The following is a 15,072-nucleotide window of genomic DNA, read 5'->3' on the forward strand; positions in this document are numbered from 1 at the left end:
TTAAGGAAGAGGAGATCACAGACGTACCTGCTGATGTCTTGATCTTGGCTTTTTAGCCTCCAGAAGTATAAGAAAATTAATTTCTGTAGTTCAACCGACTTAACTACGTGGTAGATTGCTAGTATGAGCAGGAAGTTTCCACGACTAAAACAAAACTGGAAAACCCCTGCAATACTAGGTAGTTATGCCAAGTATTTGAACAATGTCTGTTTATTTTCCTAAGTTCACCAAGTCTGGAGGTCAGATGACTTTCTGGGATAAGAGCCAGCTTCCTCTTGCTGTTCCTGTAGCCTCAGGTCTGCAAGGCTTCTTCATTTGCTTCTAACTTCCCTTCCTTGGGGCAGGGGAGCTAAGTACTAGGAAAAACTGAAGCCCAGAATGCTAAGGTTGCCACTCTCACTTCCTCTCACCCCTTACCGCTTTAAACACAGCAGTAGCCTCGGGGCACCGACCAGGAAGAGAAGACGCCAGTGCCACGGAGACTCTGCCCTGTGTGTCCTGCAGTGATAGCTCATCATGTTTTCACAGGGCCACTGCTGGTCTCAGAAAATGCCAGGATGATACCTCCCTGGAGCCTGGCTGGGACTCTGATCCCAGGCATGGCCTTTCTCTCCTGCCTGAGACCCGAGAGCTGGGAGCCCTGCGTGGAGGTACGTGGTTGGGGTCAGCTCATCTTCTGGTATCTTTCCTTTGCTACTAAAAACTGGTTTCCTGCCTGGAACGTCCTGCTGTGTGTTCTGGTTGGTTTATTTAGCAAAACACTGTTAAATTAACTAAAGACTTGAAAAGCTACAGGGACCAAGTGACTCCTGGTTAGCAGGGCACGAACAGGCTACCAATGGTGTCTTGTCCCATTTAGGACTTTTGAGTACTATAGGAACTTTAGGTTAGTAAGACTGCCTGAAACTCAACGTTTTGTGACCTCCTGGCTGTGTGACCTTGAAGAAGTTACTAAACTCTCTTGAGACTCAACTTGTAGTAATTCTTCATTAAGAGTTTGGGGGCTGATTTGGTCTCCTGCCTTTCTGCTGCTGGTTTGCACACTCAGCTTCAAGCAGTTGTTCTGTCCTTTTCAATCTCAGGAGGAAAGTGTTTTTGTTTGTGTTTTTTTTTTTCTTTTCTTCTTAAGAGAAAGAATTCTTTTAAGTGGGTTTCAGATTTTTGCATACAGTTCATTCCAGAGAATGGAAAAAATGAAAGAGAGTGTGTGTGAGGGTGGGGAGGCATATGAAGAAATAAAGAGAGAAAAAGAGGGAATGATGTAATCTGTCAGCTATTGCAATGATTTCTTTCTTCATGAAATCCCTACCAATTGGTGAGTAATCTCTATTTATCCCCCTTTTCCCCCTGTAAGAACTACATTGAGGATTTAGAAGCTCTCAGCTAAACTGAAAACCAAGAGAATGATTTAGGGTGAGGCTGGGTCAGAAGAGGAGCAGTGTATCCAGGTGGAGCCCTAAGTTTGAGAAAGTGGGAAAAGTGGTTTACTTTAATATGCAACAAAGACTAACTTGCTATCTCATGTCCTCCCTTGTCTCAATTTCCTGCCCACTGTTCACCCAGTATGGTCCTCTGGTGTACCTCCTGATGTTAGGTTAATGAGGATGGAGCCTACAATTAGGGTCCCCCTGGGATAAAAGCCCAACCACCCTATGTACCATATTCTGGCAGCCCCTAAAGCCTGACTCTCCCTTCTCATGTCCCAGTGAAAACTTAATGCCAGTCCTCCTCTCCCTTGGCCTCTACTCTTGGGTGGTGAATAGTCTCCTGATTTCTTATGCTCCTTTCTTTCATCCATTCTGCACACTTTTGTTTGTGGTTTATTATTACTGTTGTTCTGGAGGATTGGATATGACAAATTACTCTCCTCAAAACTCTTCAATAACAATCCATTGCTATTAGGGCAGTTTCTTACCTCCAAACCTTTGTATTCTTTTGTCTCCTGGAATCATTTTCCCTGAGATCCGTGCTGTCCAATGGCAAAATCATGCAAGTCATATATGGGTTTTAAAATTTTCTAGAAGCCAATGAAAAAAGCAAAAAAAAAATAGTAAATTTCAGTTTGATGATATTTTAATTTAACCTAACATATTCAAAATATCTCTTCAAAATGTACCATAGACTTAACTATTAAAAGACTATCTTACATTCCTTCTTTAGTACAATAACTTTGAAATTTAATACACATCTCACATTTACCACACATTGCAATTTATACTGTCCACATTTCCCATTCCCCAGGGCTGCCATATTGGAACTGTATCTCTGTCACTTCTTGATTCATTAATTCATTCAGGCTTCAGCTTAAGTACTTCCTCCTCAGCATGATCTTTCCTGATGGCCCCATGGAGATGTCCACATTTCCTCTTTGTCTTTACTCCATTTTACACTGCCCTATTTTTCTTTTTCTAGAGCGCATCAGTATATATTTTCTGTTAATTTGCTCTTTGTCTTTCTCTTTGGAATGGAATTGGTTAGAAGGTAGAATCACTACTGATTTTATTTATTTATTTTATTTACTGCCAGTGCCTAGCACACAGTAGCTCCTCAGTTTATATGTGTTAAACTGTTGAAAGAATTGCTACAGAACAAAGTTTCAAGTCCTCCTGATCCAGCCATGGCTTCTTTATGGTCTAGGCCTCACCATGCCTGCCCCTTGTCAGCTAATCTCCACCCTTCCTTGCTCAACCTGTTCTGTCCTTATGAAATGTCCTTCTTGTCCTTTCACATATCCAAACCTTCCTAATTTTTCAAGATCCATTCTAGAAAGACTTCTCTGGGTCCAGAATTGATCTCACTTTCTCTGAACCAGAGCACATATTTCAGAGCCTTTTTCATGGCTCTGGAAACAGTGTTAATTTTACTCCTTTCTCAACAGTTCCTCTACACTGTGAGTTCATTAAAGTCTAGAACTATGCCATGTTTGTCTCTGCATTGCCCGCAGTTCTCAGCAGAAAATGCCTGTCCTTTGGTTGTTAAGCCAACCTTCATTCAATATTTTCCATATTCTTTTTCAACAAATCCGTATGGAGCTTCAATCATTTGCCAGACGCCATTCTGAGATCTGGAGACCAAGGAGCAAGCAAAACCATCAAAGCTTACAGTCTAGCACAGAAAATGAACAACATTTAGTGAACAGTTGCACAGGAAAGATGATATTCACTGATGTTGCAAACTGGAAGCAAAATAAAAAAGGGTGAGGGGAGAATTCCTAGCCTAGTCCTCTGGTAGAGGGTATCTTCAAGGCTCTTGTGCTGGGTAAAATTTAGGCAGACATATGAAAAAGTGTTCATCATCATTAGAGAAATGCAAATCAAAACTAGACTAAGATTTCATCTTACTCCAGTCAGAATGGCAATCATTAAGGATACAGGAAACTGTAGATATGGGCAAGGATATGGTAAAAAAAAGGTCCAGTCATACATTGCTGGTGTGACTGCAAATTGGTACAACCACTATGGAAAGCAGTGTGGAGAGTCCTCAGACAACTCGGATTGGAACCACCATTTGATCCAGCTATCCCATTCCTCAGTTTATACCTAAAAAAACTTAAAATCAGCATCGTACAGTGATGCAGCCACATCAATGTTTATAGCAGCTCAATTAACAATATCTAAACTCTGGATACAAACTAGGTGTCCTTCAATAGATGAATGGATAAAGAAAATGTGAGATATATATATATATATATATATATATATATATATATATATATATATATATATATATTTTTTAACCAATGAAATATTACTCAGCTTTAAAGAAGAACAAAATTATGGCATTTGCCGGTAAATGCAAGGAGTTACAGAATATTATGCTAATAAAACAAGCCAATCACAAAAAAACAAAGGCTAAATGTTTTCTCTAATTTGCAGATGCTAATTCACAATCAGGGGTCACACTAGAGAAGAACAGAGTTACCTTAGATTAGGTACAGGAAAATGAAGGGAGGGGAGGGAAGAGGATGTGGGGATAGGAATGATAATAGAATGAAACAGACATTTTTACTTTATATATATATGTGACTGCATGACCAATATGACTCTATAAATATACACTCAGAAAAATGAGAAATTATATTCAAATATATATACATATGTGTATATGTATACATATATATATCAAAGTGCATAAAAAATTTAAGCAGACATGAATGAAGTGAGGCTCTGCTTGTATAAATTCTGTCACTGTACACACATCATTTCATCTGTTTCAATTTCTGTTTTTTTCATCTTTAAAAGTTTGCTTAGATGATCGAGTTCAAGTATATAACATATAAGGAGAATGGTGACTTACAGTAAAGGAATAATGATAACTAATAATAATTAATGCTAATGTTTATTGATCAATTACATTGTAGTAGGCTTTTAGAAAAGCTCTCTAAATACTTTATCTTATTTAATCCTTTGAACAGATTCTACTGGTTTTAAAAACAGAACACCAGAGCTGGCTGGCTTAAGCAGAGAATTTTGCTGGAGAAAATCAGAGAATTCTGAAATTAGATGGGTGGTTAGAGAATAAGACTTACAAGAATGTGGAAAAGTAGAATAGAAACCAGCTCAAGAATCAAAATTGGAAAAAGCACCTGACCTTATTTAATAGACTCATCCCCCCCCTCATTTCTGCATCATTTTGCTAACTATCAAAGAACCAACGGAGAGAATACCATTGTCAAAAACCTGGTGATAGAGGACCTCTGCACATCTTTTTTTTTGTGGTACAGGGGATTAAACTCACTGAACCACATTATCAGCCCTATTTTGCATTTTATTTAGAGACAGGGTCTCACTGAATTGCTTAGTGCCTGGCTTTTGCTGAGGTTGGCTTTGAACTTGGATCCTCCTGCCTCAGCTTCCTGAGCCACTGGGATTATAGGCATGCACTATCAAGCCTGGCTTCATCTAGACATCTTGATTGGCAGTATCCTTACAGCTGTACACAATGGAGGTCATAGTTAGAATGATACAAGGTATTTTAATACCTGAATTTTAAATGATAAGTGAGATCTACCATTTTTTTAAAAAACCTCACCTCAAATCACATGGTAGAGTGGTATGAAACCTAGAGCTTTTGGACCTCAGAGCCCTTGTCCACTGATTACACTGCTTCTCACTTAAAGCTGTCACTGTTGAAAAAGAGGCTAGAACACTGAGTACATAGGAGGAACTCTTCATGACCTAGAGGAAGACATAAGTATGAAACGAGTGGATAAATGAATGAGTGTGAGTGAATGAATGGATAGATGAATAGAAGAAATCTGTCTGAATCTTCTGCTTGTAGGATAGGGCAGTTTGGAGTGCATTTAGTAAGACACTGCATCTAATGTGTGATCTTGCAGGTGGAGCCTAATGTTACGTACCAATGCATGGAGCTGAATCTCTCCAAAATCCCCAACAGCATCCCTTCCTCAGTCAAGAATCTGGACCTGAGTTTCAACCCCTTGAAGAGCATAGAAAGTCACAGCTTCTCCAGTTTCCCAGAACTGGAGGTGCTGGATTTATCCAGGTAATGAATAAGATATTCCATACTGTTGAAGTTGAGGTGATCACTTCAGTCTTGAACCAGGAAGCCTGGTTGGTGAAGTCTTGCCTTTACTCACTTATTCATTCTTTCAACAGGTGTTTCACTGTGGAAGCTTGGACAAGCCACCTCCATTTTTCAGGTCTCTGTTTCCTCATCTGTGAAATGGGCACTTTTATGAAACCATTTTTCCACCTTGTTGTTGTTTTATATATTCTTTTAAGATATACACAGGGGAGTAGAGTGTATTTTGACACATTATACATACATGGAGTATAACTCATTCTAATTATGATCCTATTCTTGCATGATGTGGAGTTTCACTGGTCATGTATTTATATATGAATGTAGGAGAAGGACAGTTAGTTCTACCTTCATATTTTTTTTTCTAAGTCAGGAGAGAAAATAACTCAAACTCTTTCATCGGCACTTTTATTTTGACCTACCCTCCTATGTCCTACCTCCTGCTAGGAAACAACTGTTGGTCAATATATAACATACAGCCCATTAGTAAATAGAGCACATCCCTCTTAAAAGAACGAATCTGTTGATGTTCTAGTCAAGTTGCTGAGTGTTTAATAGACATTGAATAAATTCTAATTCTGACTCTTTTTGATTTTGAAACTGAGATAAGGATAATGAACTATGACAACAGGTAATAAATTAAATGCAAATATGGGTAGCAAATGGAGTTGCTCAGAACAGGGGCTTCTCTGTGGTGGGCAGTCAAGAGACATTTTATGAACCGAATGGGATTCAGATAATTTCAGAGATATTGAAAGTAGGGTGCAGGGTGGGGGATTAGCAAGAAACAAGTAACTCAGGAGAAAGTTGTGAAGGACAAACAAAAACATTTTCTGTAGATGGAGAAATGGTGACCAAGATTTCCTTCTCTGAAGCACAAAAGTATACCATTTTGGGGGGAAAAGTGAAGTTGTTATTCTTTTTTTTTTTTTATACCAGGTAATTGGTTTTTGGAAGCGTTCTCATCATCAGGGAACTCATTCACAATTTGAAATTGATAAAGTACTATATTCTCTATGATCTGTATAAAAACAAAAATTTTATGTTTAAATTATTATCTAAGTTCCTGAGAAAGACTGAGGTCATGAAATGAGAAATCCCCTTCCAGGAAGATACTTCCATAGAAAAGAGAGAAACTTGTTGTGGTTTTATCCTCTCACTTAGGCATTGGGAGAGCCAGACAGAGGAGGAATGGAGTATTTTAAAGACAGTGGCATAGAGAGTTGAGCCCTCATGGGTGTAGGAAGACCTGGGTCATGTCCTCCTCCACATATACAACCATGTGACCTGAGGCATGTCACTTCATCATTCTGACTTTCAGCTTTCATGTTCATTAAATGGAAATGCTGAAGCTTACCCTTCAGGGCTACCTGTAGTAATGAGGATCAGCATGCTGTTTTAAAGCCTTATAGTGTATTTTTAAAGTATAAGATATCATCATCACATCATCTCATTAGATACTACCTTTTGGTTTTCCAAATGAGAATTTTGTTTGGAAGTAGACCTACCAAGCTCCTCCTTTTTTTGAAAACAAGAAGTAGTTTTTCATCAAAAAATGTCCCATGTGATTCATCTTTGATCCAACACACACCCAAGGAACTTTCCTCAGAAGACTTAGACATGTGCTTAGAAAGGGGCCAGCTTCCTCTCTGGTCAGTCTTTTGGAAATTCTGAATGGACAGAAGGACAGACAATAGAAAACAGGTGTCATTGCTTGTTTATACAATGCTTACATCTAGTAAATCAAATTATCTTCTAACAAAATATACATGTATTTCCTTCTTTTATAGATGAGGGAACTGAGGTTTGAAGGGTTTATGTGACTTACTTGCATTCACATGGCTTGTTTCAACATAACAGAAATTCAGGTTCACATCACTTCCATCCAAGTGTTCTTTCCCTCTAAACATTACCTGTGCAAAGCAGTTAGCCATGTGGAGTGAGATAGGGACCTTTCACTCTTGCCTGATATATACATCACCATATACATAAGACTATGAATCACGAAATCATACAACTGCAAGAAGAAACATGGGAAATAATCAAGTTTAGATGCCTCAATTAGAAGTGCGATTAGTTCTCAAGCTCCTGCAGTCAAGGAGGGCGACAGGGGCACCAAAATTCCACTGTCTTGACTTCTCTTCCTGGTTCTTTTGACCACTCTCTATGCATTTACCAGTAAATAACAAAAGTTGGGACTAAAATGTTTTTATGACTTACGAACCACCTGAGGGCATAGGGCAGGTGGGGACACTGTAAATGTAACTCAGGAGAGGACTTGCCTATTAGCTGTGACTGGCAGACACCTACATGGCTAGCAGGGGTGGCTCACATGCTTTCTGGTTTGGGGCTGCACGGAAGCTCTGGCTCTGGGATATCTGGATGAAGATTCTAGGTAGCATGGCTTCCATCTCTTTCAGGATGAAATTCAAAATGTTTTACCTGACTCATAAGCTCCTGCCTTATCTGGAAACCCCCCTTTCTTCACAACTCCATTTTACCTTACCTTCTCTGCATTGCAGCTACAGACTATTTTTCATAGACCTTCTATGTATCAAATCTTGGGATTTTTGAATCTGCTGTGCACATCACCATATTTTTTCCTATTAACTCTTATTTAGCAGTCAAATTTCAGTTTACATATTCTTAGAAGAGCCTGCTTTTATTCCTCTAGTCTAGGTCAGTTCCTTGATGTGGGTTCTCCTTTCCTTCCACAAAACCACCCCAAACTCCTGTTATTAATATTCACCTGGGATGATGGAAACTTTCAAATATCTTGCTGTCATATGCGCAGAACTTTTCATAAACATTAAAGATACCATGACACTTGGGTGTGATTATTTATAATTTTGAAATTGACATTCACCATTCATTTATCATGACTAACAACTAAAAACTACTCCTATCCTCTCTACCAATCAAATGTATAATTACAATCATGTGCAGCAAGAAATGGCCAAACCTGATCTAAGGTGATTATGACATACTCTATCAAGTGCACCATCTTCATGTGCCTCAATTATTGATCTTTCATTGATTTTCTTCTGAAGGATTTGCTGTCTCTTCTCAGCATGTGTGCTTAGAGTAATAATAAGGGCTCACAATTGTAGTCAATGTGAAAATACTGAATCTGTGGACCTTCTTGGGTGCTTGTACCATCATGATGGGCCCTGCTTCGTGCCTGTGCCTCTGCCAAATCATACGATGTCCATCACATCTGGAGGAAGCACTGGGTGACTGAGATTGTTATTCTATTTTTAATTTGAATTCAGCAGAAATATTACATAAACTGTCTCTTTTCCCTGTGTAGGTGTGAAATTCAGACTATTGAAGATGATGCATCTGAGGGCTTATACAACCTTTCTACCTTGATATTGACAGGAAATCCTATCCAGAGTTTAGGTGCAGGAGCCTTTCATGGACTATCAAGTTTAAGGACACTGGTGGCTGTGGAGACAAAATTGGCCTCTCTAGGAAATTTCCCTATTGAATATCTCACAAACTTGGAGAAGCTTAATGTGGCTCACAATCTTATTCATTCCTTCAAGTTACCTGAATATTTTTCTAACCTGCCAAACCTGAAGCACTTGGACCTCTCCAGTAACAAGATTCAAAATATTTTCAATATGGACTTGGAGGCTCTACACAAAATGCCCTTACTCAATCTCTCTTTAGACCTGTCTCTGAACCCAATAGATTTCATCCAACCCGGTGCCTTTAAAAAAATTAGGCTCCATGAACTGATTTTGAGAAGCAATTTTCATAGTAAAAATGTAATGAAAACATGTATTCAAGGTCTGGCTGGTTTAGAAGTTCATCGCTTGGTTCTGGGAGAATTTAAAAATGAAAGAAATGTGGAAATGGTTGATAAATCTGTCCTGGAAGAACTATGCAATTTGACCATTGAGGAATTCTGGTTAGCATATATAGATAATTTGGCAAGAGATGTTACTGACTTACTGAGTTGTTTGGCAAATGTTTCTGCAATGTCTCTGGTAAGCCTGATTTTGAATAGGGTAGAAGAAATTTCTACAGGCTTCAACTGGCAATCTTTAGAACTGGTAAAGTGTCAATTTAAACAATTTCCTAAGATAGTGCTCCCATCTCTCAAAAGATTTACTTGCATTGCCAACAAAGATTTAGACAATTTTGGAGAACTTGAAGCGCCAAGACTTGAGCATCTAGATCTCAGTAGAAACAACATGAGCTTTAAGAGTTGCTGTTCTCATTATCACTTTGGAACAACCAGTCTGAAGTACTTAGATCTGAGCTTCAATGGGGTTATTACAATGACTGTAAACTTCATGGGTTTAGAACAACTAGAATATCTGCATTTTCAGTATTCCACTTTGAAAAAGATCAACGAGTTTTCGGTATTCTTGTCGCTCAGCAAACTCCACTACCTTGATATTTCTTACACTAAAATCCAGGTGGCCTTCCATGGCATCTTCAATGGCTTGGTCAGTCTCCAGATCTTAAAAATGGCCGGCAATTCTTTTGAGGACAACCTCCTTCCAGATATCTTCACAATCATGAGAAACTTGACTTATCTGGATCTTTCCAAATGTCAACTGGAACGGGTGTCTGAGAAAGCCTTTGACACTCTCCCTGAACTTAAGTTCCTAAATATGAGTCACAACAACCTGTTTTTGTTGGATGAACTTGCTTATAAACCTCTCTACTCCCTCGAGGTTCTGGACTGCAGTTTTAATAGCATAAAATCTTCCAGAGGGCAAGAACTACAGCATTTTCCAAGTAATCTAACCATAAATCTTACTCAGAACGTACTTGCTTGTACTTGTGAACACCAGCATTTCCTGCAGTGGATAAAGGACCAGAGGAGATCCTTGGTGGAGGTTGAAAAACTGGTGTGTGCAACTCCTTCAGATCTACAGGGCATGCCTGCGCTGAGTTTTAAGAATGACACCTGTCAAATAAAGAAGGCCATTATCAGCGTGTCTGTATTGAGTGTGCTGGTGGTATCTGTGATAGTGTTTCTGGTCTACAAGTTCTATTTTCACTTGATGCTTTTTGCTGGTTGCAAAAAGTATGGCAGAGGCGAAAGCACCTATGATGCTTTTGTGATCTACTCAAGCCAGGATGAGGATTGGGTGAGGAATGAATTGGTAAAGAATTTAGAAGAAGGGGTACCCCCCTTTCAGCTCTGCCTCCACTACAGAGACTTTATTCCTGGTGTGGCTATTGCAGCCAACATCATCCAGGAAGGTTTCCATAAAAGCCGGAAGGTCATAGTGGTGGTCTCTCAGCACTTCATCCAGAGCCGCTGGTGTATCTTTGAATATGAGATTGCTCAGACCTGGCAGTTCCTGAGCAGCCATGCTGGCATCATTTTCATCGTCCTGCAGAAGGTGGAGAAGTCCCTGCTCCGGCAGCAGGTGGAGTTGTACCGCCTACTCAGCAGGAACACTTACCTGGAATGGGAGGACAGCGTCCTGGGGTGCCACATCTTCTGGAGAAGACTCAGAAAAGCCCTGATGGATGGAAAGCTATGGAGTCCAGAAGCAACAGCAGAGGCAGGAAACAACCAGCAGGAAGCCACAACATGTATATGAGTAGGAAAAACAAAACAAAACCCTGAAGCATGACTTGCCTAGTGGGATCAAACCCTTGTGAACGGACACACATTAAATGTTACAGCCTGTCAGTCATTTGTCTATGGGCAAGTGAATCGGTGGTGCATGAGATACATAGGACTGCTAATTGCATGGAGCTCACAGTGCAGAGGAAATCAATACTGTGCTAAAATTCAGAAATTCCAGGTGTGTATTTCAACCAATTCAACCGGAGTCATGTCTGGGAAAGTTGATTCAACTACTTCCCCATCAAAATTAAATAACAACTGAAAGACTGGATCCCAGTGGGAACAGATAGGAATGATGTTCTTCTCCTGCTCCTTTTGAGTGGAAGCCAATTCATACATGATGCTTAACTATCTTGAAAGAGTTTTGGTAGTTTCAAGGGAAATGGATATTTGCTTACTTTTCCCTTTTTTTTGGTACCAGGGGTTGAACTCAGGGGATCTTGGCCACTGAACCATATCCCCAGCCCTATTTTGTATTTTATTTAGAGACAGGGTCTCACTGAGTCACTTAGAGCCTCACTTTTGCTGAGGCTGGCTTTGAACTTGGGATCCTCCCACCTCAGCTTCTCAAGCTGCTGGGATTACATGTGTGCGCCATGGTGTTTGGCTTCCCTTTTCTTTTGAACATAACTTACACTCTACTTGATGACTCAGATTGATCCTGATTCAGGATTCCCCTTCCATTTTATGTCACTTTCCTTAGTCTTGCAACTAATTCCTAAGGAAGGCTGATTAATATACACTCATCAACATCCTGGTCATTCCTTAGCATGCACTATTTATTAAGTTAGAATTCCTGATATATTTTTATTTTTTTTAAAAATCCAGTCCTCATTTTTCATGTCTTGTCTATAAACCTACACCATAAATAAGAATGTTAGAGACGTGCTGGAATTATCCATATTTAACCACTATTTTTAGAGCAAGTATGTAAAATACACTCTGTCACTTTGGCACTGAATGTCATTCTTAAGTTATTACCACTAAGTTATGGCTGTCATAGAGGCAGCATTGAAATAATTTGACCAAAAGGGATATTTTGTTAATAGGGGGAGAAAAGTCCGACTTGTTTGACTCACAAAGAGCAATTAGAGTTAGATGTCGAAAGAAGTGGGATGACCTCAGTAGGTCACCTGTTCTTGGTGATTCTAAAAGCATGTCCAATACAACTGGAGTGACTCAATGAAATGGGTTGCAGCCCAAGTTTCTTCTTTGGATGAATGTAGCTTGATAGAATGTAACATACCATCAGGGAGAAGGAGGCTGGAATTCTCTCCCCTGCACTATCCCCTGGCCAGAACTGCTTGTGAAATGATTCAAGGTAGGGACTGCACATTGTTGCTTCCTGTGGAGTGTCACTTCCTGACTACATTTAGCAAAGTGTAGATGTTATCATTTAGAAAACAATGTGCCTACCATTAATAGGGCTCATAGTAAGGGGACTTCCCTGAAAAGCACATTAACCCCACTTCCTTAGAAATGATACATTCAAAGAAAGAGAAATGGGGACAGCATTAGGGAAAAACAAATCAAGCCACGAGAACATACCACTTTAAACCTATTAGAATGGCCATTCCACATGTGATATATAATGGCTACTATATGTAAAAGATATATATGTAAAATATAAGTGTTGTCAAGGACAAGGAGAAGTTGGAGACCTTCTATACAGTAGGAATATAAGTGATGCAGACATTATGTAAAACTGCATGGAGCTTCCTCCAAATAATAATAACAACAACAACAATAAAATTATGATATGATCCAGCAATCCAACTTCTGGTTGTATATCCAAATGAATGGAAACAAGTATCACAAAACATGATTCTTCCCATATTTATTGTAGCCATATTCACAATAGCCAACTTATGGAACATCCCAAATGCCCATTGCTAGATAAATGGACAAAGGTGCTATATACATGCAATGGAGTATTTCTCAGCCTTAAAAAGAAGGGAATCCTGCCATGTGTGACAACATGGATAAAACTGGAGGCCTTTATGCTGAGTGAAACCAGCCAGTCTCAGAAGGGACGGGACTTCTGGAAATTGTTCATGATATGAATAAGGAGGAAAAGAATTGATATGGAAAAACAGAAAGTAAAGAAATCAGAAAGTCAGGCCCAGGAGAGACTCTTTGCAGTCATTTAACTCCTGTGCATAAAATAGAAATAGGATAGAGAGAAATTAATATTAATTAGAATGTCTTAAATTTGTGTAATGCTCTACAACTTGGAACATATTCACATGATTATGATCTCCTATTAGCCAGTTGAGATAGCAGATCAAGAATGAATCTCTTCACTTAATTGATATGAAGCCTGTATTTCAGTGAAATAAATACATTGTCAGTAGATCACAGAGTGAGCAGGGTCAAGGTCTACACCTGGGCCTTCTGCCCACTGGGAAGCTCTTTCCACTACACCCCATTGCTTCATGCCTAAAGCTGGCAAAACTAGAAGTGAAACCTTGCACTTCCCTTTGTGGTTGACACTTGTCAAGGGGCTCTCAACCAAAACCATGAATCATTAAACAAATACATATGCATGTTTATACAATAAACCAAGTGATTCTGTAACACATTTGCTTTCATAAAGGACTTGCATCAACTTCAAAGTATACATGAACAATCCAGCTACTCAATTAAAAGTAGAGATTCTTAAAAAAGAACAAAATGAGAAAGGAAAGACACAAAATGAATTTTAGCTAGTATTTTCTAACTCCAGAGAGAGCCTTTGGCATTTTGGATAGTGTGGCTTTTGGAGAAAGCCAAAACTCACTTTTCTCTACTTAGTAGCTTTATGTCTTGGGCTTCACTTCTTTGAGAATTTATTTATTATTTATTTAATAAATTTAATTTAAATTAATTTAATAAATAATTTATTTATTTATTATCCGGGGCTGAACCAATGGTGCTTAACTACTGAACAATATTTCCAGCCTGTTTTAAATTTTTTTTTATTTTAAGTTTTGAGACAGGGTCTTCTCAAGTTGCTTAGGGCATTGGTAATTTACTGAGGCTATTTTTGAACTTGTGATCCTCCTATCTCAGCCTTCCAAGCTGCTGGGATTACAGGTGTGCACCACAGGGTCTGCAAGAATCTAGTTGATTTAAATGTAAAATAAGGATAAGAATGCTACTTTAAAAGACTATTACAAAAATTTAAAATAATATATGTTCAACACAATATCCTTCTGAGTAAATATTCTTCTGGTGTTTTAGAAAGAGGAGACAGGGAGAAGCACTGAGTGGTTTTTCTCTCTAGTAGCAGCCTGTGGGAACACAGGAATTACTGTAACTATAATTAGGCAGTTTCTTTCTGAATTTCTTCCACTCTTAGGTTGGCAGAATCCAGCTTCCTCTGGACTCCATACCCTTTCTAGAAATCACCAGCAGGTTCCTAGGGAGTCACATGTGAACTCATAAGAGTCCCTATAAAACTCCCTGGGAGCCCTGAGAGCAGGTCTACTTAGCCTGGCTTCCCCACCATTGATAACCATGCCTGAAACACTGTAGACAGGCGACACCTGTTCATTCCAAGCATAGATGTGTGAAGGCGCTATTCCAAAATCTCAAATAAAAGCCTGGGTCTTTTTGAAGCAAAGACCTTTGTTTTTTATTTGTTTATTCTGGCCTTTGCCAAAGGACAGAAAGTAGACAGTTCTGCAGCCCAAGACACTGAATGCAGGTGGGGGGCACTTAAAAATGGAAAAACCACAAAAGAGGAGGGAGGGAGAGGCAAGTACAATCCTAACACATTTCTCAGAAATTTTCACCTTTTGTGCATACTCAGGAAGTAAGCTAGCATTTGCTCCATAATTTAAATATATTGTGTACAGGATACAAGTAGGTGAAGGTGGAAATGTCATCTGTATGTTGAGTGGGCTCATGTAGAAAGGGAGGGCAGTTTTGCACAGGGTGAGATG

The 15,072-nt window shown here is 39.2% G+C and overlaps 1 protein-coding gene across 1 annotated transcript; it reads left to right on the top strand.

Annotated features, from left to right (window-relative positions):
• The first annotated feature begins 349 nt into the window (after positions 1-349).
• Positions 350-12,997, top strand: LOC143409642 (toll-like receptor 4). The gene is made up of 3 exons (XM_076870067.2): positions 350-650; positions 5,339-5,505; positions 8,855-12,997. Exons 1-3 carry the CDS (start codon positions 558-560, stop codon positions 11,115-11,117), a joined length of 2,523 nt encoding a protein of 840 aa, XP_076726182.1. The 5' UTR covers positions 350-557; the 3' UTR covers positions 11,118-12,997.
• Positions 12,998-15,072: the final 2,075 nt, after the last annotated feature.

Source organism: Callospermophilus lateralis, chromosome 11 (assembly GCF_048772815.1).
Source record: "Callospermophilus lateralis isolate mCalLat2 chromosome 11, mCalLat2.hap1, whole genome shotgun sequence".
Lineage (NCBI taxonomy): Eukaryota > Metazoa > Chordata > Mammalia > Rodentia > Sciuridae > Callospermophilus > Callospermophilus lateralis.